General features: G+C 36.1%; 1 protein-coding gene, 1 long non-coding RNA gene, 1 other non-coding gene and 1 pseudogene across 3 annotated transcripts; 3 read left to right on the top strand and 1 right to left on the bottom strand.

The window, feature by feature from the left end:
- Positions 1-3,751: 3,751 nt before the first annotated feature.
- LOC120259756 lies at positions 3,752-3,890 on the bottom strand. The gene has a single exon (XR_005536308.1). It is a non-coding gene; the product is annotated as a small nucleolar RNA Z247 (small nucleolar RNA).
- Positions 3,891-11,533: 7,643 nt separating this feature from the next.
- Positions 11,534-12,954, top strand: LOC120258452 (leucoanthocyanidin dioxygenase-like). Its single transcript, XM_039265870.1, has 2 exons — positions 11,534-12,010; positions 12,181-12,954. Exons 1-2 carry the CDS (start codon positions 11,619-11,621, stop codon positions 12,758-12,760), a joined length of 972 nt encoding a protein of 323 aa, XP_039121804.1. The 5' UTR covers positions 11,534-11,618; the 3' UTR covers positions 12,761-12,954.
- A 7,154-nt stretch (positions 12,955-20,108) lies between these two features.
- LOC120259402 lies at positions 20,109-22,085 on the top strand. The gene is made up of 3 exons (XR_005536104.1): positions 20,109-20,410; positions 21,909-21,943; positions 22,038-22,085. It is a non-coding gene; the product is annotated as an uncharacterized LOC120259402 (long non-coding RNA).
- Positions 22,086-22,137: 52 nt separating this feature from the next.
- Positions 22,138-24,153, top strand: LOC120258316 (annotated as a pseudogene).
- Positions 24,154-25,253: the final 1,100 nt, after the last annotated feature.

Genomic DNA, 25,253 nt, shown 5'->3' with positions numbered 1-25,253 from the left:
GATGGTTGTCGCTGTGACGAACATTTGCAGGTTCGTGGAGATTAGGTTTACGTTAGTGATAAGGAGCATAAGCCTGAGAGTTTCTCAGACCCGGTTTTGGAGGTGAGGAGGCAAGCTGAGGCTCTTGAACTGTACTCGGAGTAGAGGGGATTGCCTTTGCCAAGAGGAGATGTGATTGGCAAAGTTTTGCTTCCAAATCCTGCATGCAGGTATGCGTATAAGATGGCTAGTGAGCCAGAGATCATTTCTTTTGATGACTGGAGTGATTTTAAGCCAGAACCCAAGAGTAAAATTTTAAGTTGGATAAAAAGATGCATTTCATGGAGAAAAAAAAGTAATCCTTAGGATGGATTTTATGGAAAGCTTCATTTTTTATTCTTAACACTGCACCTTGCAGGTGGGAGTTCCCTTTGGATTTAATCAATGGAAGTGATGTAACTCATGGAGGCCACCAACGCAATAACCAAAGATAGAAGAATCTCATAAAAACCCGAGCCAAGTGAGGCCAACATCAGTTAAAAGCTTTGTAATGGTTCTGGTTCATGATTCCTCATGTTATAATGCTAAGATTGAGACTTTTGTATGGAGGATGCATGACTTGTTTTCTCTCATCAATATTTATAGGAAAACTAGTGTCTAATAACCAAACGATAAAATGAGTTCCTGCCTAACAAATGGTGAAGATGAGGTTGTAAAAGCACAAATAAACTTAATGAAGACAATACTTGTTTCCCAGGTGTTGTTCATTTAAATTGAGAAGATAAAAAAAAGCATGTCACATCTATTATGCATGCAACATGTGCATGTCCATGTGTACTTGAAATTAAAGTTCTTTGCATCAAATATATACCCAATCGAATGAGTAAAAAATAAAATCATGGAGGTTGTAATGGTACTTTATAGTGATTTGGAAATCACCTGCTCTTAATTCGGTATTGATGTGAAAAATGAAAAATTAAAGGAAATTAACTAGTTTCACTATGGTGGAGATCATCGATCGCTAGAAACACGTGTCTTCATCTTGGGAATCTATCGCAATTGCAAGGACGAGATCGGTTCAGCTGATGCGTTACGTGTGATGAAGCTACAAGGCAGAGCCATATAACGCCACGTGTAGGGTGATAAGGAAAGGTACAATAATTTTCAATGTGATGCTTCATATCTACGTCCATAATGGAAGCAAGGATTTTAAGTTGGTTTCATATTGAATGCATATGGAAAGAAAAGCCTACATGAGAAGTTGAATATTTGAATGAAATGCCTCAAACAACCTGCATAAATGGTATTTGGTTTTGAAAATATATATATATATATATATATATATATATATATATATATATATATATATATATATAATCATGTATAGGATGGGCCCATCATGAAAGAGACACCATGCAAATGAACAAAAGATAAAGGGGTTGTTTGGTTACTCGCAATTAGTCTGTAAGAATCAGAATGTAATCGATTTTTACATGTAAAATGTTGTTTGGTTTCTTTGTGAAATCGCTTTTACATGTAAATGATTTCTGCATTTGTGTAGCTAGTCTGCATTTCAACTTACGAGAAATTTTTCATCGTAAGTTGAAATGCAGCAAAACATTTGGGCTAAAATCACCATTCTTCACTCTCCAAATTATGTATTAAAAGGAAATGAAAACTTACATGTAATCAATTCTTAATATAATTAAACTTATACTTATTTATATTTTATTAAATTTATTTTTTTATTTAAAAATATACCAATTTGTATTTAATTTAAATTAAAAAAATATTTTTTTATATAAAATTAAAGAATTTTTATATTTTTTTAATTTAATAAAAATTATTATTAAGTTAATTAATTAATTAATTTACATTAGTATTAAGAGTAGATGGGCAGAGTTAAATTAATTATTTAGAGTTACTATTTAATTATTTAAGTTTCTTATTATTATTTGGCTTAGTTATTTGAGTTTCGATTATTATTTTTTTACATGTAATAAATACTTTATTAAATCATTTAATTTAATTTAAAAATTAAATTAAATTAATTATTTTAGTTTAAATTATTTTTTTAAAAATGCATTAAATCATTAATAATAATACAGTATATTGGGGTAATCTCACCCACTCTACTATACTAGTGACCATATCTTCTAACTTACATCAGCCAAACAAATTAAAAAAATAATGCAGAGATTTTCGACTATAACAAACCAAAAGCAAAGATGATGTAAATAGAAATGTGAAGATTTTTCACTTACACTGTAATTTCACTTACAAATAATTTCACTTACAGACAACCAAACATCCCAAAAGAGAAAATGAGAATCATGCTTTTGTGAGCATGCATACGTATTAATATATATATATATATATCTAAAGGGCCCACCATTTAAAATATATGCATGTGGAAATGAGAAGATAATTCAGGCATTTCGGAAGAGCATATATAAATATATATCTACATATATTTGTATTAAAAAAAAAGATAACAATAATAAAATAAATCTCAATTCACGTGAGTGGTTCATGCATGCGTGGGCTACATAAAGCTAAGGCATGCGTTTTTTTCATTTGTTGTCATTCAAAAGATGTATATATATATATATATATATATTTCAAAGCAGTGGCAAAATTACCCATTCCTAAAGAACGACAAGGATGTTCACATTTAGGCAGCGACAATTTTTATCTCAAGGTGGCAACAACATATACGACGTGGTGACTGGTCACAGGCAGTAGCATATGATATATATATATATATATAACATCAAAACCAAAAGCAGTCAAGTCGAGATTCAAGATATGAAAAAAATCAAGACTTGAATACCCATATAAATCGACAATTTGACTCAATGGTCTCAAGACATCAAAAGTTAAAGATCCAAAGAGTTTCACAAGTCAATATTTGAAAATTCATATAAATCGACAATTGGACTCAGCAGTATCAAGACATCATAAGTCAAAGACCCAAAGAGTTTCACAAGTCAATATTTGAAAAATTCATATAAATCGACAATTGGACTCAACAGTGTTAAGACATCATAAGTCGAAGACCCAAAGAGTTCCACAAGTCAATATTTGAAAATCCATATAAATCAACAATTGAACTCAACAGTCTCAAGACATGATAAGTCAAGGACCCAAAGAGTTTCATAAGTCAAGACTTGAAGAAAGTTTCACAAGCATAAAAGCCGAAGCTTATGGAAAGTCAAAATCAAGTTTATGATTCATCAACATAAAGAATCCATAATGTGAAATACAAATCAAATTCAAACTGGAAAAATTTCCGAGACACAGTTCGTACACAAATTTTATAAATCAAGATGATTTCAAATTTCTTGTATTCATATTTATTGAAATGAATGAAATTGATTGTCACAACTTGTTTCCTCGTTCACACTTATTTCTTAATCGGAGGTTTCTGCGACAATGTCCACGGTAATTAACATTAAGGGATTTCCCCTAATGGAAGTCATGAACCCATAATCTATTTGAAGTCATAAAAATTAAATTTGATGTTTGATCCATTAATTTTCAACCGGTCCAATCCTAATTAAAGGCCGGGTGAGAAAAAAGGAGCCCACAAGCTGTTTCTTCCAACCTTGGTTCGAATTCCCCTGATTGGGGTTCTTGCTAGAAGTGTGCCCACCGGAATTCCGGCTGCTGCTATTGCCACTGTCGTGGCCGCCGTTATTGCCGCCTCCGCATCCTTGGGTCATGTTCACCTGATTCACTTGAATGTTGGTGTTGTTGTGCTCAAGTCTCAGCTCATAGCTGAGCATGTGAGCGTAGACGTCGTTGATGGTGATGACGTCGGTTCGCGTGGTAAGGCTTGTCACGAGGGGATCATACTCTGGCCCCAGCCCTCGCAGCATGTAGGCGATCACCTCATCATCTTCCAGGCACTTGCCGATCACTGCGAGTGTGTCGGCGAGCCCTTTGACCTTGCGGAAGTAGTCGTTGACGGAGAGGTCCTTCTTTTGGATTGTCGCCAGCTGCATGCGGATCTGCATAACTTGAGCTCGCGGACTGGCTGCGAGCGCCCTTTCGATGGTGCACCAAACTTCGCGAGCGGTGGAGCACCCAACAACTTGAGCGAGCACTCCGTCGGTGAGAGACGAGAGGATTGCACTCATCACAAGCCGGTCTTGCTGGTACCAATGGTTGTACTCCTGGTTGGCAAAGGGTCGCGCGATGCCATCGGTACCACTCTGCGTGATGGTGGACGCCGGACGCATGTTGGTGCCGTCGATGTACCCCATGAGCCTTTGGCTCCTCAGGTAGGGGAACAGTTGCACCGTCCACAGGAGGTAGTTGTCACCGGAGAGCTTGACGGTGATCATTTGGTTGAACGCCGGGACTGGAAGGATTCCAGCCTGCGTCGTCGAGGAATCGAAGATGACAGCGCCGGCGCTGTTGTTATCAGCCATGATTGAAGTGGAGAAAGGGGATTAGCGTAGAGTAGATCGGGGATCGGATACCATAAAATAAATCACAAGTGAATTGAATTGACCGAACTCAATTACCTTGGTTTTGGATTACTTCTCAGTTATATAGCCAAGACATTACATGAGATCCAAGGAAGTAGGACCTACCCAACGCCCCTGCTGACGCGGTTGAGCAGGTCATCACGTTCCCTGAGGACGCAGTTCACAAGCCTAAATTCACAGCACACATAACACACGATTACATGATCGTTGACCCAATGACTTAACACAAAATTACAAGATATGATACGCTATTTTCTTTTAACAGACTAGAAGCAGCCAAGCATGGCATGGCAAGGCCGAAGATGATGGAGATGTAATGAGCGGTAATGGGTCACCGTCTTCATGCTGCTTTTCACGATTAGGAATGGAAAGCTTGATGCTGTTCATTAATGGTGTACTCATTCAGGACGAAGCATGGAAGCCAACTAAGAAGTATGGTGAAGCTTGTATTTTTGGTGTTAGTTATATTAGTTGGATTTTAAAAGAGAAATGAATATTATATTATTCATATCTCTCGTTGTTAACAGCTAGCCAATGCTGGACCATGTTAGTCTTTAGTGTGGCCAATAAAGTGTGTGTTTGTGTTAACAGCCAATGAGAGTGTTGGTTGGTGTTGGGCTGTCTGTATTACTTTTTATTTAAATGTAGTGGAGGAGACCATTGTGTGATTGGCTGGAAAAACACTTAGACTCAGTCCACTATCTTTACTCTCTTGTTGACTTTAAACTTGAGTGAACTGGCTCTCTTAGGCATTTCATCAAATACATGTGTTTGAACTGGGCATTTCATCAAACACCCTGTTCTCTTCCCTTTTCTTCATTGCATCTTCTTCAATAATCTAGTATCAGAGCTCGTTTGACAATGGCGAACAACAACAACTCACCAGTGATCCTCTCTCAGCTCTCTGTACTGGTGTTTACCGGCCAAGAGTATGGTAGGTGGAGTCTCCGCATGAAGACGGTGTTTAGATCCTTGGAGTTATGGGATCTAGTAGAGAGTGGCGTAGTTGAGATGAAGGAGAAAGCAGTGTAGAGGGAGAACAAGAAGCGAGACGCGAAGGCCATGTGTTTGATTCATCAGGCAGTGGACCGTCCTAATTTGGATCGCATTGCAGAGGGGAAGTCTGCACATGAGGCATGGGAGATTCTTCGGAAGCATTGTCAAGGTACGTCTAAGGTTTTGTCGATGAGAATCAATGTTTTAATAACCCGACCGGTTGTCGAACCGGTTAGGCAACCGATTTTGGTTGAACCGGCCGGTTCAACCGGACTTAATATTTTTTGAATAAATAAATATTTAAAAATTAAAAAAATAAAAATAAGTTAAAAATTATTTAAAAAATAACAAAATTACATATTGCAAACACCAACATCAACACCAACATCAACAATATCATTCAAACAACAACACCAACATTAACAATATCATTCAACAACAACACCAACATCAACAATATCATTCAAAAATGAGGAATGAAATAAAATGAATGTATATTTATACTACTACTACTACAACAACAACAACAATAACAAAAAAATACAAGCATACAACAACACCTAGCGTAGGAGAGATCATGGTCGTCGGCTAAACATGAAGATAAAGGAGGTAATAGGTTGTCGGCTTCATGACGGCCGGAGAGGAAGAGAAAGTCGGCCGTCGGCTTCACGGAAGAGAGATCGCGGGATGCACGGCTGATGGAGATGGTTCGGATAGAGAAGAGTTTTTTTTAGGTCATGTGAGTGTTCAGTTTAGTTCAAGACTTTAAGTGTTTTACACTTTAACTTTAATAATTTAATACTAATTAGTGTAAAACTATAAGTTAAGTAGTTAACCATGATGAATTAATGATAATATGATTAATATTTTGGCAGTTGGCAACTTGGCATCTTGTTATTTGGTTTTTGAATTTTGATTCCTTGCCTTTGCTTTGACTTTTTGGACCGGCTTTAATTGTTGGTATCTTGTTTTTTGGGACAATGAGACCATTAAATCATTTGGATTTGGTTTAATTAAATAATTTAAATCATCCGGTATGGTCCAACCGGTTAACCGATTCACCTGTTGAACCGGTTAAACCAGCCGGTCTGGTTATTTATTGTCTGGGGTGACTAACCGGACCGGTTTACCGGTCGGTTCCCAGTTAAACCGGTTGAACCGGCTAGTCTGGTCCAGTTTTTAAATCATTGGTGAGAATACAGGCTCTTCGACAAAGCTTGGAAACCCTGCAGATGGGTGATGATGAGGCCGTTCAGGATTACATATCTAGAGTTATCTCTATTATCAATCAAGTGAAGGCTCTCGGTCACAAACTGAAGGAGTCTGAAGTGGTGTCCAAAGTCCTTCGGAGCTTGGCACCAAAGTTCGATTGGGTAGCTGTGGCGATAGAAGAGTCAAAGGAAATAGCTACGCTCACTCTCGACGACCTCTGTGGGACTTTACAGGCTCATGAAGTGAGAGTTAATCACACGTATGTAAAGGCAGGCGAGAAGGCACTCCATGTGAAAGGTGAGTCCATAAGCTCCAGTCACAACATAGGTGGACGCTCAGGAAGCTCCTGGGGCGATGGCAGAGGCCGTGGGAGATCCTTCTTCCATGGGAGAGGAAGAGGTCGGAGTGGTCGTGGTAGAGGACCTGAAAACAAGAATCACATTCAGTGTTTTCAATGCAAAAGGTTTGGTCATGTGAAGGCCGAATGCAGAGCCAAGGAGTAGCAGCCAGAGAAAGGCACTAGCTTACTAGCTAAGGAGGAGGAGACTAAAAATATATTCATGGCAAATAGCTTCACTGAATCTCACTCAAACTCAGTGTGGCTAGTTGCTTCGGGGTGCTCGAATCATATGACATTGGACAACATATTGTTTAGCACCTTGGATGAGTCAATGCAAGTTAGTATTAGAATTGGAGACAATAAGGAGATGAAGGTGCATGGAATTGGGGCTGTGACTATGTACACACATGTAGGAGATCTGATGCGGGCCGTATTGAGGAGATGGTATGCGCGTTCATGCGGAAGTGGGACTCGAAGTAATAAGGGTATTTTCGTAATTCGTCGGGCGGTGGAGTTTTTGGGTTTCTTGGGCCTAGTTTGATGGGAAACGGGCCAACGGACACAAGTCACAGTTTGCTGCGCAAACTCGTGAGTCATGCATGATTTCGGCCAAATTCCATCGTTTAGGCCTCGAAAACTCTGATTTTGCTATTTTAGTAATAATTGATTTCGCTATTCCTTTGGCTAAAAATCTCTTATTTGTAAGCCGTTTATGGCGTTAGCGTTTATTTTGTTAACTCTTTTATTTCTTGTCGGTATTTGAAAATTTACCATTTTTGTTATATTTTCGAATTATCTCCGTTTTAGGATTATTTTCATATCTTTGATTTTTCTATTTAATGTAAGTCTATGGTTGAGAGTATGATCAGTTTTGTAATAGTTATTCTCTTGAGTAATAAAATTTACTTCGAGTCCCACTTCCGCATGAACGCGCATGCCATCTCCTCAATACGGCCCGCATCAGGGTTAGTGCGAGTCCATAGATTGTTAATCAAAAAGTGGTCCAACTTGACCCAAATTGGAATATCTTGATCATTGGTCCATGTATATCTACGCCGAAAAGAAGGAGGTTCAACCAAAGTAAGATCTTGCATCAGCTTAGAGGCGTTCACAATGTCATCCAAATGAGGGATACCATAGTGTTTTCAAGCTAGAGCACATCGCCTAGCAATGTGTCGGGATTTACAGTTGTGTTCTCTATCCATTTTCTATCCTTCTCTCGTAGATGGCATAGGTTGATCGAATGTGGTTGTTGTTGTCATTGTTAGCTTCTTGTAAGGTCTTTCAAGACCCGCATAAGAGGTCGACGTAGCTGTGAATATTATATCATCATTGTTGGCTTTATTTAGGGGTTTAACAAGTTGCGCGTAGCTAACAACCATTCAGACATCATGATTGCCAACGACAGCTGTGACCGCCAATTCTTGGATAATGGCATTGATGTTAACTTCACCCAGGGGTTTGGTGAGGTTTGCGCGAGTGATCAACGCACAAACGTAGCCAGTCCTTAGATGTTGGCATCATTGTTGACTTCGTCCAAGGGTTTAGCAAGGTCCTTATAGGTGGTTAGAATAGCCATCAACTAACCGTAGCCTATCCTTGGATATTACCATCTTTGTTAACTTCCTCTAAGGGTTCGGTGAGGTCCTTGCATGTGTGGTCAACATGCAACCATTAGCCGTTGTTGTTTATGGTTAGCCACAATAGCCATGCACCACCAATCCCAAGATATTACCATTGTTGTTGACTCCATCTAGGTGTTTGGCGAGGCCCGCGTACTATGTCAGCGTTGTGAGTAGTCATTCCAACTTGGTTATCGACCATAATGGTCATACACCGGCGCCCCATAGATTTTATCATCATCGTTGACTTGATCCATGGGGTTAGCGATGAGTGATGGAGGTCATCTAGGGCTAGCTGCCACATAAATAACCTTTCTTAGTACCCTATGCACATGAGATCCGGCTCCGTTGCTCGCGGATGGGATATTTTTACCTAGGCTCTATTTGGTTACATATAAGTAGCTATAAGTGGTTGTAGGGGTTGTTTGGTTACTCGTAAGTAGGTGTGATGTAATTTGATTTACAGGTAAAATGTCAACATTGGCTATTTGGTTTGCTATGAAAGAATATATCCAGTGAATGAAATTACATATTTGGGGTATTTTTCTGCATTTGGACTTACGACCAATTTGCTCGTAAGTCAAAATGCAGCATTGCAATTTGATTAAAGTTACCCCTATCTTCTTCTCTTCTCCCTCGGTCTAGATCCCATTTTTCTCTTCTTCATCCTCAACTTCCCACATCCGTTTATACCGCCGCTGATGAGCTCAACGAGGAGAGAAAATGGCCACCTTGGCCTGGTCACCCCTCAGTGTTCTTGCGATTGATTGGGTTCTGTCGTCTAGGGTTGCGAGTTTGGTTTTTTTTTTTTTTTGTTTCTACGGTTTCTATGGTGTCCGAGGACGTTGTGGGGAAGAGCACGGGGGAGTCGGTGGTGAACATGATCGTAAACCTTACTAAGGAGGCTCCTTAGTACGCGATCGAGAGCGTTCTCAGGCCGCTCATCGCTGGTGGTTTTTTTAGGCGGAGTGTGAGCCCTAGATCCTTGCATTTGTTTGATTAATATTTGTTTTATCAATTCTTTTGTTCAAATGGTTTAATAGTGTGAAATTATCGAGATTTATTATTGAAGTTGGTGTCGTGTTGCTAAGATGTTTGTTTTCGAGTGGTTATTGGTGTTGCTTTATTATTGAGATTTATTATTGTAAGATTGTTATTGTAATCAGGGATTGCTTCTGAAATCATGGATGGGTAATTAGTGATTTTATCAATTAACTGAAATTCATTTAAATAAATAAAACACATTAAACGTAAATAAATAAATAGATTTAAAATGAAATATTAAAAAAAAGTATAAAATATAAAAATTTTGAAAAGGTAATCTCACCACTTACTTTACATGGTGATTTTAACCCACAACTTACATCAACCTAAACACTTGAAAAGTAAATGCAGCATTTTCATTTATAGACAACCAAGCATCCATGATGTAAGTTAAAATACAATAATTTCAATTACATATAATTTGACTTACACTGTAATTTGAAATACGGGCAACCAAATAGCCCGTGTTTGACTTACACTGTAATGTAAATAGTTTTACACTGTAATTACATGTAATTTGAGTTACACTGTAATGCCAATAGTTTTACATAGCTATTTAATTTGATATAAAAGCTCCACTTATATATAAGTGAAATTGCATCTCATCCAGTTTTACTGCATTTCAACTTACAACAAATTTTGCTGAAGTTGAAATGCAGTAAAATAAGTGATTTCCACTCACCATCATGTTCATCTCATATTTAACTATAAAAATATTTAATAAATTAATTTTTAAAATTTTAATTATAAAAATATTTTTAAGTAATAATTTTTTAAAAAAGTAATATTTTATAATTTAAAATTTATATAATTAAATATTTTTATGACAAAAATATTTTTTAATTGAAAACATTTTATTATTCTTCAAAATTAATTGTAAAAATATTTTCAAGTAATAAAATTAAATAAATATTATATTTTTTATAATTTAATAAGTAATTCATTAAATTAATTAATTAATTTTATTTAAATTAATTTTTATGAAGATGATTAAATAATAATAATAGTAATAATAATAATAGATAATGGGGGTGATCTCACCTCTCCGGTTCTCTCCACTTATATGGTAATTATATCTTTAAATTTATATCAATCTAAATAAATAAAAAATAAATATAATATTTTCAGTTATAATAAACCAAACAGGAATGATGTAAGTTGAAATATAATATTTTCACTCACATTGTAATTTCATTTATTTGTCATTTCACATGCAAACAACCAAATAACTCTTAAATATGCTTTGGGTGGGATTTAAACGCATCACCTCTATCAAATGAATGAAATGCTTTAACCTTTAGTAATATGTATATATATACAACAATTTTAAATATATAGATTTATATACAAATAGAAATGGAGACTAGTGGATGAGTAGCACCATTTGACTAGAAGAAGTAGACGGGTGGGTGAACTAGTGGCTTCTCAGCTCTCAAGAGATCGACATCCAGTTAATTAATAGACTTGCAACCAGTGTCTTCTTCATCAGTTGTCACGTTTTGGCTTTCTCACCTGCCTAAATTTTTTGTTTCTTTTGACACGAGGGGATAAGCAACCCTCCTACAGTACCTGATTTTTGTCTAGCTGTGCGGCTTTTATTTTAAAAAATAGAGCTTGTGAGACTAGGTACTAGGTTTTCCTTATTAAAAAATACTATTATTTAAGTACGTGATAGATATACATATATCTATAAAGAAAAATTACTATTTAACTAGTAATCCAACATGATAAAGACATCTAACAACCCTTCCCTAAAAAAAAATAACGGTAACAATCCAATGTAAATTATGTAATAGTTTTTTTATACTTCAGTGGGTGCATCTCCTTCTCTCTTTATAAACCATAGCCAACCTTGATCAACTCATTCATCTTGACCAAGAAACCAAGTTCACTAGCACCACTACAAGCACACCTCCAACCTCCACAACAATGGCCACCAAGGTCGCCATCGTAGAAGAGAAAAAATCAGACGAAGGTCCCCAGATACCAATCATTGACATCAAAGGGCTCGATAGTAACGACGAGGCTGTGCGCAAGAGGTGCGTCAAGCAGATGCACGACGCCGCTGTGAACTGGGGAGTCATGCACATTGTTGGACATGGGATTCCGGCGAAGCTTGACAAGCTCCGTGAGGTTGGGACACAGTTCTTTGATTTGCTTGTCAAGGAGAAGGAGAAGTACGCAAAGGATCAGCCCTCTGGGATGATACAAGGGTGTGGTAGCAAGCTCGCTAACAGTGCTTCTGAGATGGTCTGTCACCTTATGTTTCCTGAGAATCAGACTGATTTGTCCATTTGGCCTCGTAAGCCTTCCAATTATGTGTACGTAATTGTTGATTTGTTATATATTCATCTTCCACAAGCACACGTACGTGCATGCATTGATGCTAAAAGTATTATTCACGTACGTGCATGTATATTTATCATTCATTAATTTATTTATTCTTATTCTTACAATATTCAACGTGGGGCTTGATCATGCATATATACAGTGATGTAACAAAAGAGTTTGGCCAAAATCTCCGGGTGATGGCGACAAAGATATTCACTCTCCTCTCCCTCGGTCTCGGTCTCCCGGCCGAGAAGCTGGAGACCGAAGCCGGCGGCATGGAGAACATCCTGTTCCAGATGAAAATAAACCACTACCCCAAGTGTCCCCAACCCAAACAGGCCCTCGGCGTTGAAGCCGACACAGACGTCAACTACCTCACCTTCATCTTACACAACAACGTCCCCGGCCTCCAGGTCTACTACCTCGGCAAGTGGGTCACGGCCAAGAACGTGCCGGACTCCATCATCGTCCGCATTGGTGATTCGCTCGAGATCCTCAGCAATGGCCTGTTCAAGAGCGTACTCCATCGTGGGCTTGTTAATAAGGAGAAGGTGAGGATCTCTTGGACTATCTCTGCTGAGCCACACAAGGACAAGGTGCTGCTGCGCCCGTTGCCGAAGCTTGTGACCAAGGCCTCCCCGCCCAAGTTCGGGCTCTGCACGTTTGCGCAGCTTGTGCGGAAGAAGGACTCGAAGATAAAGGATAAGGAATCACCTGCTCCTGCTGCTGCTGCTAAGTGATCCACTGGGTTGGGGTTCATATATAATAATTTAAGTGAGTTCAGAACATCAGAATAAACTATAACGTTTGGACAATTGGACAAATTGGCCAAACAGTTTCATTGAATAAATTAATCTTTGTGTTGATTTTGTTGAAGGACTAGCTCCAGCTAGTTTTATATGAATAAAATTATTAATGGATTGATCTTTAACAAGCTCCAGCTGGTTTTATATGAATAAGATTATTAATGGATTGATTATTTATTTATTTATTTATTTTTTAATGCGCCACTTGAGTAGCTGCATGATAAGTGGTTCCTGGTGGTGAACCAATACTTTTAATTTAAAAAATAAAAAATAAAAAATTAATCGAGCATGTAATTCTTTGAGGAATCTGTTGGGGGGACTTAATGCTTCACTTAAGACCCCTTTCGGAAGCACTAACACACCCGTAGATGTCCCAATAACCTGTCAAGGTTAGTCTCCAAAACACATGCAAAGATAGGACTATAATAGAGAAAGAAAGATAAACACACACAAACCACGACACAGTAATTACGTGGAGTTCGGCACTCTTGCCTACGTCTCCACGGGGGTCGGGAATTGAAATCCACTATGAAGAATATCTCTGATGGCTTGAACAACTCTCAAGCTCGTCTCAAGAAGAAAACAATAAGAAAATCCTGACTTATATATACCTCATATCCAACTCAATGAGAGATAATCTTATTAGCATATATTATATGCTAATATATCCTTATATACTAACATAATAATATATGCTAATATATCCTTATATACTACCTTATATACTAACATAATAATATATATGCTAATATATCTATATAACATAAGTCAACATGTGACTAACATGCACATGCCCACAAAGCCACTCATAGTTATTTCTTATCATTGTTTCTCTTCACAATTCTCCACCTCGTTTCTCATTTGATACCAAATGTGGAACGAATAAGGATTTCTTCATGCTGAGACCATCAAGATAGAACATCTTCACCAAACTCAAATAGTTGATTCCCAACCCCAAAATTCCCTTATTAGCATAAATCAAGATTGAGCAAGTTCAAACAATGTTGAAACTTGCTCCTTGGAACAACTTTGGTGAATATGTTTGCAGGATTGTCACTAGTGTGCACCTTCAGTAAGGAGATAGAGGCTTCCTCTATTACATCCCTCACAAAATAATACCGGACATCGATATGCTTGGTACGAACATGGTGCACCTGATTTCTAGCCAAATGAATTGCACTCTGACTGTCACACCCCAAGTCCACCGTGCCTTGCTCAATCCCCAAATCATCTAACAAACCCCATAACCACAAAGCTTCTTTTAACCTTGCTGATGTCGTCCTCCATCTTCACTCTGACCCCCTTTGCGAAAGAAGAGTACCATGATACAAGAATGCGATCAATTTTCACAATGAGACCATGAGAAGTCATGTAATTGGCATTAAAAATACAATCATTCCTAGCAAGCCAAATATTCCAAATTAAAGCTTTCACAACAAGATCTCCAAAAGTTCTTCTATCATGGTGTAAACACATCCGCCACCGACCCCAAAGGTCATCAATGGAAGATGGGACACCGGGTAGCCTAAGAATTGTCACAAAGTACTCCCAAGCATGGAGTGCAAAAGGGCAGTGGATGAACAAGTGGTCAATCGACTCAGTATTAGCATGACACATGACACATGTGTCAGTCGGCAGTTTGTTACACCTCCTTCTCGCTAGATTTTCCAAGGTCAGAATCTTGTTTTTCGACACTAACCAGTTGAAGAGATTGATTTTTTTTTACAGCCCCCACACCAAAAGAACCTAGAGATTGGGCAACCGAGCCCCCCGTCAATTAAGAAGTTGTAGAAGGACTTCACCGTGAACAACCCATTCCCGTTCCATCGCCATCGTATCTTATCCAATAACCTATAATCCGCATTCCACACCCGCGCACGAGTCTGGTTGATCAACGCAATATCAGTAAACGGTTGCTCATTTAACAGTTGGCGGAGCTCAAAAATCGTGCCATTAGGGCAAAGGCTGGCCCTAAACTCCTCAGGCCATAAATTCATTGGAGTGCATCCCTCAAGCCAACCATCTTTCCAAAAAAGAGTATCCATGCCAGTGACCACCTCGATAGAAAAACAGTTCCTAAGAGCCGACAAGCAGGACAAGACTCCTTTCCAAAAGAAGGAAATCCTACCTGTCTGATTAGGCCACAACTTAGACCTGGGGGAGCCATAGTTGAACTGAATGACCCTGGCACCACCCCACTCAGGATCCAGCATGTATTTCCAATACCATTTTCCCAATAATGCCTGGTTGAAAACATATAAGTCCAGGATACCCCAGCCCCCTTGGTCTCGAGGTCGACAAAGATTATTCCATCTGACCAGGCGGCAACCCGGATGGTCAATATCAGGACCGGACCAAAGAAAGTCCCTTCTAATGCGGTCAATGGCTTTGATGACCCAGCCCGGTAGGCGAAAAATGGACATCTAATATGTTGGAACAGTTGACAGCACAGAGTTCACCAACGTAAGTCGACCGCCGAGAGAGATATGTTGCAATTTCCAGGACGCCAGTCTACGTCGCACCTTCTGAATAATTCCTTCCCAGTCTTGCCTACGTGGTCTTCTTCCAGAAATTGGAATACCAAGATAGGTGACCGACAGCAGCCCACGCTTGCAATGAAGAGTTTTCGCTGCTGTCCAATCAGGACAACGAGCAGAAGGAGATGTTTTTTTGCTTTTAATAAACGTGGTCATGTCACAACCTACACCCAATTTTTAGTCTTTTTTTTTATTGTTTTTGAAATATTTTTTAATTTTTTCTCCGCCCTCTAATCCTTTGAGATTTCTTTCAATTTGAAGTTTAACGAACAAACACAGACCATGTCCACGTTCATGCAAAAGGGATGGATTTACATGGTGGCCGGTGGGGTAACTCTAACACCCTCCACTAAAATTTGAAATATCGATCATGCTTGTTAATATTATATATGTAGTTAGGATTATTATTATTATTATTATTATTATTATTATTATTGTTATTATTTACCTCTACTAAAATTGATGTGATAAACTTTGCCTCCGACTAAATAAAAAAAAAAAAAATCTAAATCCTTATTGCAACCTTAATTTTAAAAAATTGTTATTGGAGAAGAAAATCCAAAAAAATTTCTTCTTTCAAAACCATTTTATATTTATTTATATTTCATCACAAATCTGAGCGGCCCCTTTTTTTTTAACTTCCCAAAAATTTTGTTTTTATGTCAAAAATATGAGATGTTTCCTTATTTTTAACTTTAATTTTATTATTTTATGAATATTTTGAATGTTTTGTTGATGGATATTTTTTTTAAAATAAAAAATAGTTAGCTGGCTGTGTTTATTTATTGTTTTGTATTTTAAATATGAAGTATATCTTATGATAACTCCCAATTTCAATTTTACTATTTGTCCTTATTATTTTAAATTTAATTTAAACAATTAAACCCTCCAAATAAGAACGAGAAGCGTGTGTAATTTTAGATGATGAGCTTAATTTTATAACCCTTTATGGATCCACTCTTTTAACACTATTCAAATGTATCAGTAGTGTTTTATTGTAAATATCAGACAGAAGTTTCTAAAAATATTTGTTTTTTTACTTGTATACCACCGTAAAATCATGAATTTACTTAAATATTTTCATAAAAAATGATATTTGCTTGTATACCTCTACAAATCAATTATATTTGCTTATATGCGTCTGCGGTTAAGTTGATTTTAATAGTGTTAAATCAATGGATGAAATAAAGGTAAATTACCAAAATGGATTTGCTTACATATCTCTCTAATTTTTTTTTAATTTTATAGATATTACTCATTTCATTCAACAAATGAGGTTTGTTAATATACCCATTAAATTTTTTTTATTATATTTTATAGACTTTAAATTATAGATAACCAATGTAATTTTTTTATATACGCTTTAATTATTTTTAAAAATCATTAAAAATCATGATTTTTTTTTTGAGTAAATTCATATTTTTAAGGTTTTTACAAATATTTTTAAAATATTTTACATTATCACATGCTCTTTACAAACACAACCTAAAAATAGGTAAAAATTACGACATATAAATCTGATTTGTACAGTAGTCGTTGGTGTTTGGCCCGCCAACGATGAACACAATTGGGGGGTTCTCCGAGTAAGCTCCGGCGACAACGTTGATCATGTTGAGACCTTTGACGGTGAAGGTAACGGCACATGCACATATGTCATGGCGTCGAGCGTAGTTGGTATTGAGATGATCCAGTAGGGTTAGGTTGAAACCTTCGAGAACGGCGTAGACGTCTTTGACGCCAATTTTTAAGAGCTGGCAAGTAAGATGGCATGGCTTGAAGGGATTTGTGAGAAGGGAATCTTAAAAGATGGCGGCTAAGTGGTTCCTAAATGGTTTAGGTTGGATGATTTTAAGGGTAATTGGGTAATTTTATTAAGTTGGATTAAGTGAAAACTATAATTAATTCAATAAACCCTAACGGTGATTAACAATAACTAATGGCGGCTAACGGTAGCTAACGGCAGGGATACATAAATAAAAAAGTTAGTTTTATGGGGTATGCAAGCAAATAGTATTTTGTATAGGAGTATTTAAGCAATTTCATGGTTTTGCAAGGGTATGCAAGTAATTTTTTTTATTTTTATATTTTGACTCAACACTAAAATAATAAATTACAGATTAAGTAAATTATAATTCAAAAATAATAAATCTAACATTAACCACTATAAGTTCAAAGAGTAATAGGTAAATATTATATGTAATTAATTAATATATCATGTCTTCTAATTACCGTAAAATTATTAATTCTTTCATCGATATCTTAGATATTTATTTGAAAATGACTCGGAATTGATGGAGATTCTCATTATGTATGACAAAAGCCTTGTTAGAGAAAAAGGATATATGATCAAATCATTCCTCAAAAGTCTTTCTGATAAGTAGATGTTATTGTTAAATGTTTATCATTTAAAGTTTATGATTGACCTATTACAATTTGTTATAGTTTAGTAGAAGTTTATAAAAGTATATTTACAATATATTTGATTCAAGTAACCGTTTATTGTTCTCATACAATACTTTATTGTTATTGATCAGTAACAGTTTATTGCTTTTTATTTAAAATTATATTTTTATACATTGAAAATAGTTCCTTCTAGCATAGTCATTTGATAATATGAGAACTGTTATTGTATAATATTGAATACGTATGTTATTAAAGAGAAGCATGAACATACCGCTAGCAACCATTCTTGGTTGCTATGAACGTTGGTTATATGATAAAGGCAACTCCAATGGTAGTTATGTTATGGTAAATTGTACGTAGTGAAAGAACAATCACTGTTGTACACTAATAAAAAACTGTCATACAAATCTAATAAACCGTGATAAATGAATAATTATAAATTATGTCCATGATATATATATACCACACAATAATATGGTAAATTTAGGTAGTTAGACATTCTAATACATGTAAATAATAAATGGTTATAATATGTAAATTACAATGCCAATTGGTTCCTTAAGATGCATCTCACTTCAAAACTTTTCTTCTTATAATCATGCCATTTTGTTGAAAACTTGGTGTATAAATAATACTCCCCCTCTCTCTTGTTTTTTTAATTGTCTATTTTAACTAATTTACATGGATTAAAAAAATAGGTTAAATTTAATTAGAAATCTGAAGTTTATAAAAAATTATATTAATTTTTTAAACTTATTCTTATTTAAAATATGATTTAATAAAAATATGTAATTAAATATGTTTATCGCAAATTATAGAAATACATTAAATTTAAAAAATAAATTTGAAAAAATAATATTTAATATTTTATGAATTTTCTAAATCAACAAGTAAAAAACAATTAAAAACATTTTTTAATATACAATAAGTAAAAATAAAGGAGTAATAAAATTTGTGAATGCTATAAAAAACCTAGAAATCCAATGCAACATATCATCCATGTTAAGAGTAGTCTAACATATGTTGATACATCCATCTTTACCTTAACTTTAAACCCCACACACTAGACTCTAAACCATAATCCATAAATGAACAACTCTGGGTTGTTTGGATTGACTTTTAAAAAAAATGTTTTTTTTTTTAATTTTGTAGAAGCACTTTTGGAAAAAGTACTTTTTAGAATAAGTTAAGTGCTTATGCATATTTTTTTTGTTTGGATGTATTAGTTTCAGAAGTACTTCTGTAGTTGTGAAAATGTTTGGATGTTTAGTTGAAAAGTACTTTTACAGCAACAAATTACTAAAATGCCCTTTTACTGGATTGACTGAGGGCAATTTAGTAAATGCACTCAACCAAATAGATTATCAAAAACAAATTTTATTTTCATAGTTTGGTCTTTGCAACTTATAAAATAAAGTTGTATTTTGAGTTTATTTTACACTGAACTTATTCAAAAAGCCATCCAAACATAATAACAAACCTCATAAGCACATAACTTATAAAATAAGTGCTTTTGGATCAGCAATAAGCTGATCCAAACAACACCTATATGTATACCATCAGATACTTTATTAAGCATACTTTTATTGTAAACTTGGTCAATATAAAACTTTAATGTTGATTGGATTTCAAATTGTTTTTTTTTTAACAAATGGTGACAACACTTTTTTTTATTATTATTCAAATTGTTATTCATGCAACATTTTTTTATAAAATAAATAAACTATATATATTAATACAGAAGAGAAGTTACATTAGAGACATTTCAACATAGAGAAAAAAAAAAACAAAATATCAACCCACTGTGGATGAAACATAAGAGCTCAAAACAATAAAGTACAGTAACATACTCAAAAGTCAATAAAATGAAGTCTTATCTCATATTATTCCTAACCAAATCTATGATGAGAATATTAGCCGATGTTTGTAATAATAGCTAGCTAGCTCTCCTAGATCATTTCATTTAAAAAAAAACAATCAAAAATATGCATATATAGACGTGAAAGATAACTACAAACTTAATAAACACCAATGCCATCCCTTTGCGTAGGTAGGCTTTGAGTTTGATTTCGGTTGATGACATCTTATTTATAGATGCACACACAACACAAGCGTGTATATATAATATATATAATACTATATACAGAATACCATTTTTTTTATATTTTAATATGGTCATTACGGATGTAACTCAACTCGGATGATCGGATCCAGCAAGTGGGACCCGAACCCGCGAAGCTAGGCAGGCGGGTGTGGGTCCCAAAAAGTCCGAGTCCGTCGTAGAGTAGGGCCCATATGAAACCTAATACAGTGAGAACCGACGGAGAATAAAGAATGTCCCCGGTTTAACGCAAAGTTCCATCGCCGTTCTTTGGGGGCATTTCATCATTCACTTCCCACCATTAATGGATCTCTTCATCGCTGTTCCCCTCCTTCCCACCACTCCACTTCTTTCCCCTCGGTTCTAGGCGCCCACTGAGGGACGGATTGATCCATCCTTTCTCGCATTGTTTCCGTTCCTCCACCTTTTGTGGCTTCGATTTAGCTTCAATGGCGTCTTCGGGCAATTTCTTGCTTGTTTTCGCTCTGGCGACGTTGATTTTTGTGGTGGCTGCTTGGGATGTTGGGACCCGGATTACGCTTGGTGAGTTCGGGGTTATTGTTTGCTGGTTATTGTCTAGTGTTGTATGTTTGCATCTGAAATTGATCTGTTTTGTGGTTTGTGTGAATTAATTTTTGTGCTTGAGTTGATTATTTGTGGTTTTTGATACTTTGATGCTTTGTTGATGTGCTGTGGTGGTTTCTTATTGTTGTTCTTGTTTTGTTGCAAAGGGTTTTCCTTTAGGCTCTTGATTTTGTGTTGCTTCGTTGTTTGAGAAACGTTGATTACAGGCGGGGGTTTTGAATATCTGGCTGTTCATTTTGATTGGAAGTTAAAATAAATTATGAGGGCCATGCGCTGTGTATTTCATCTTAGGTTTTGATAGTATCGTCCAACGTCCTGTTGAGCAAACATAGCACGTTAAAAAATACAATTTTGTAATTAATTACTGTTTGATTAGTAACGTATCTGAGTGAATAGAGTGAGTTTGAGGCAGTGGAATCATTGACGACAATAACAAGCTTTAATACCAATATTTCTTTCTTGAATTTATGGATTCTGGACTTCTTTTACCTCTTTAGAGTCAGTCACATCGACTGATACTTTTTTTTTTTCCTTTTCATCCGTATTCACGATTACTATCATCACTTCCATTGATATTGTTTACTGTCAGTTTCAACAACGTGAGGGTATTATGTTTAGAATTAGTGTTCCTCTCGGGTTGGGGTGATGGTGAATGAACTTGATTCAAGTGACCATTCTTAAGTGTTGGTAAATATGCTGGATGGCGACAGACCTCGATGGTCAAGACAAAGCAATCTTTTGGTCTTTGATTTTATTGTAAAAATGGAGATGCAGCCATGAATCAGCATATAGTGTTTCTAAGATGTCGTGCCAGGCATATAAAAAACTATTTTTAATGCTTGAGCCAGTTGTCGAATATAGTGATGCTTGTTAGGAAACTCATCTTGGAAGTCAGGTTTGTCAATGAACTTTATCAACGCAAGGAGCAAACTAGACTTTTCTTTGGTGATGAAATTTTTATTTTTCATGTCCCTGCATCTATTGGAATATGTAAGTTCTTGCATTTCTCTTTCCGAACTGATAATGTGGACTGATTATTACTGATTAGTCTTCCATAGAAGATATTGGCATGTCTTAGTTTTTTTCTTTTCACTAACAACCTCACAGCGGAATTATAAGTCTTTCTTTCTGCCAATTTAATATCATTGAGCTGTGGCCATTACTTATCTTATTCTTTTTGTTTACATGCTTCAACTGCATCTTATGCACAGAAGTCAAGTTGCAATGGCTTTCATTTAGGATTCAATTGGGTAAAAAAAATCTTTTTGGAAGAATGAAACCTGCCTGCATGGATTTATATATAAATCTATAAATTTTTGGCTGACTCTTGCTGCAATGTTTTCGCCCACAATGACCTTTCATAAGAAAGGCTGCCCATTGCAAATTCATATCCATTGATTTTCTTTGCATGGAGTAGCTGATTGACTTAATTTTTGTGGGATATCTTTGTTTGCAGACCAGCATGGCATTCGAAACTCCTCAATCAAAGCAGTAATGTTGCTTTGTCAATATTCCTCTTATTCCACTTTTTGCTTCTACTGCTTTAATATGCTTAGGTATATAATATGTATTTCTTTTGACACAGTTGATTGCCACAGCTTCTGCAAGCGGGTATGACAAAGGTGCATCGACTCGTTGAGTTTGTTAAGAAAACTATTCATCTTCACAGATGACAAATGAACTAGACGGTGCTGATCAGCCCAACTAATTCCTCTTCAGATGTAATCTCATTTTGAGTTTCCAAGTTAGAATAGTTATTTTCTTTCAAATAATTTGTGATCATGATCATTACTGATCTTTTTGCATGTAGAAGAGTAGAGAAGCTGGTTTGAGTATTGAAAAGATTTGTTACGACAAGTGTGAAAACATTGCTTCTATCAGTGTGCAGACAACGGAAGGTGAATTGCATGATATTACTGTCTTATTATTTTGCATTTTGTGTTATTTAGTTTATTTTAATATAAATATTCTAATGCAGAATCAGTTCAACTCCTTGGCACTTCAGCAAAACCCACTCGAAGAGTAACCTTTTTGAGCTTTTGGTCTTCATTTTTCCTTTTCAAAATCTCATGTTCAGAAAGAAAACTGTCTTCACTATAATGATTTCCAACCCCACCTGACCATTTCAAACATAAAAATAAGGATTGATGGTTTGCTGGAGAATTAATTCTTTTTCCTTGAATTACCTTTATTTTTACTATTACAATTTATCATCTGAGTTTTGGTTGTTTTTCCTATTTTAAATATCAGAGATTGGAAGAGGTGAAAAGGGAGAAGAGGGATAAGAGAGCAGTCAATCCTGGACAACAAGATGATGAAGTAATAATTTAAGCTCTGAAAATGCTGCTGTTGAGCGACTCAAAAGCAGTGGATTCTCTGCGTGGGGAAAAAATATAGCATATGGAGGCGGGAATTTGACAGCCAGCTCTGATTCAACTATACGATTGATTAGAGACCAAATGATCATGGCTAGGGTGTACTCATCTATTGCCAAGTCCAAGAATAAGCTTGGCCTTTACCTAGAATTACTGAGACAGCTTAAGGAAAGCCAGCGTGCACTGGGAGATGCCAGTACTGATTCTGAAATTCGTCATCAGGTAAGTCTTTGGTTTTTAGACTTATTGTAAGTTGTGTAGAGTACCTTATTCCCTCCTGGTTTTCAGTGTCTCACAGAGAATTAAAAGAGATGGGCCAATTTTAATGAAAAGCAAGAGACCAATTGTTTGAGTGCAAGCAGTAACCCCGGATCTTACGCTCTATGCTTCAATCTGCTGATGAACAGGTCAGGGGCTGAAGAAACAGAGCACATTCTAAGCCAGTTGGTTGAAAAACAATCCCAATGGAATCATTGCTTTATCCTGTCTGGGCTACACTAGATTACTACCACGAGAAAAGGAAATTTCTAAGTGAGAATTTGGAAAATCCCAATCTATATCATTGCTCCTGCTTCTCTCGATCATAACCCATTGGCTGCATCTGTGGTTATCAACTCTACCATCATGAATGCCAAGGTGAATAGACATTCTATTAACACTGATTTCTGTTGACATCCATTTTTCATATCTTATAGTTCAGCGCACACTGTTTTAATGGATTTCAGGACCCACAGAAAGTACGTCTTTCATTTGGTTACTGATAAATTGAACTTTTGAGACAATGAATGTGTGGTTTCTTCTGAATCCTCCTGGTGAGGCAACCATTCACGTGGAAAATGTGGATGACTTTAAATGGCTGACAATTCTTCATATTGTCCAGTTCTTCGACAGCAGAGTCTTCTGCCATGAAAGAGTACTATTTTTCGGGCCAATCATCCTACCACGATCTCTGCAGGTTCTTCCAATTTAAAATATCGAAACCCCAAATACCTCTCAATGCTGAACCATTTAAGGTTTTATCTGCCAGAGGTTTATCCTAAGTTGGATAAAATCTTGTTTCTGGATGATGATATTGTTGTTCAGAAGGATTTGACAGGATTGTGGTCAGTGGATCTTAAGGGAAATGTAAATGGTGCTGTGGAGACCTGTGGTGAAAGTTTTCACCGTTTTGACAAATATCTCAATTTCCTGAACCCTCATATTTCTCAAAATTTTTGATCCCAACATGCCTGATGGATGGGCTTATGGAATGAATCTTTTGATCTCAAAGTGTGGAAGAAGAAGGATATTACTGGAATTTACACTGGTGGCAGACACTGCAGTTAGTTTCCAACTTTCCATTGCCGTCTTTTCTTTTCATATATCTGCTGGGTGTATTCTTTTGTTTTGCATCAAATTCTTCATCTTATTATTTTGTTTGTAAGACTGATTATTCTGCAAATCCAATAATCGAGTGTTTCCCACTTATTGGCACTGTAAGTAGTGTAATTTTATAATATGTTTACAAATTTTCCTGCTCATGCTCAGATATTCATAAGCAGGAACTCTTCCATGGAACTTCTGTCTACCTTGCAATTCTAGGTTTCTTATCACAATTTTATGGGTTTCATTTCCTCAGCTGGTGATTTATGTTTCCAATTTGTGACTTGTAGTCATAGATTACTCTTGCTGAGTTTGGTGCGTTATGCATAATATTATGAGTGAAGTGTTATTGTTAGCTTTGCTATCTCTCTTCTCTGTTTGAAGGATTTACTGTCTTTCTGACCATGATTTGCCATTATGACATGTGTGATGTTAAATAACTAGAAAATAAAGCTCATCGATTAGCAGTGCCAGAAAATGGTGCCTATTCCCAGATTCCCATTAGAAGTCTTTCTCTTAGTTTTTTCACTGTAAATTTTATACACATATTCTCTATCTTGTTTGCATTTCTCTGTCGCTCTGTTTCTCTTCATGTATTAATTTTCTGCTCCTACTAGTATCCTAGATTTTGTTATCATTTCTTTTATCATTGTTGTAAACAAATGATGGTGTATGTTGCTTCTATTTTCTTGAATGTAGCAAAGGGAAGGAGAGTTAGATTAATGCATTTTCTATCAAACTTGTATGACATTAACATGATTTTGCGTATATTTGTGCTCTGCTTGCTTAGGTTTTTCAAATTTTGATGTAAATGCCTTCTAGCAATTATGCCAATCATGCCATTGTTGAACCATCCTTACTATCCTCAATGATCAGATTCCTGACTCTCTAACGCTAAGAACTTTTTTATTTATCATTTGTTTTTTCACACTTGTTTTCTTACATTATGTTACCTGTATCAACACTTAATTATAGAGTTCATCATATGTTTATACTCCCTAATTTATTTCCATCATCATTGACTTGTTCTCATTTTGTTTACAGAATGCAAAGCAATACGTAAC

The sequence above is a fragment of the Dioscorea cayenensis genome, chromosome 4 (genome assembly GCF_009730915.1).
Source record: "Dioscorea cayenensis subsp. rotundata cultivar TDr96_F1 chromosome 4, TDr96_F1_v2_PseudoChromosome.rev07_lg8_w22 25.fasta, whole genome shotgun sequence".
In the NCBI taxonomy this organism is placed as follows: domain Eukaryota; kingdom Viridiplantae; phylum Streptophyta; class Magnoliopsida; order Dioscoreales; family Dioscoreaceae; genus Dioscorea; species Dioscorea cayenensis.
This window is presented reverse-complemented; position numbering and strand designations above follow the sequence as displayed.

Bases quoted from the DNA above. Each gene is read 5' to 3' on its own strand.
- LOC120258452 (XM_039265870.1), top strand. From the start codon at position 11,619: ATGGCCACCAAGGTCGCCATCGTAGAAGAGAAAAAATCAGACGAAGGT. The intron at 12,011-12,180 runs GTACGTAATTGT...GCATATATACAG, and splicing joins CGTAAGCCTTCCAATTATGT to TGATGTAACAAAAGAGTTTG.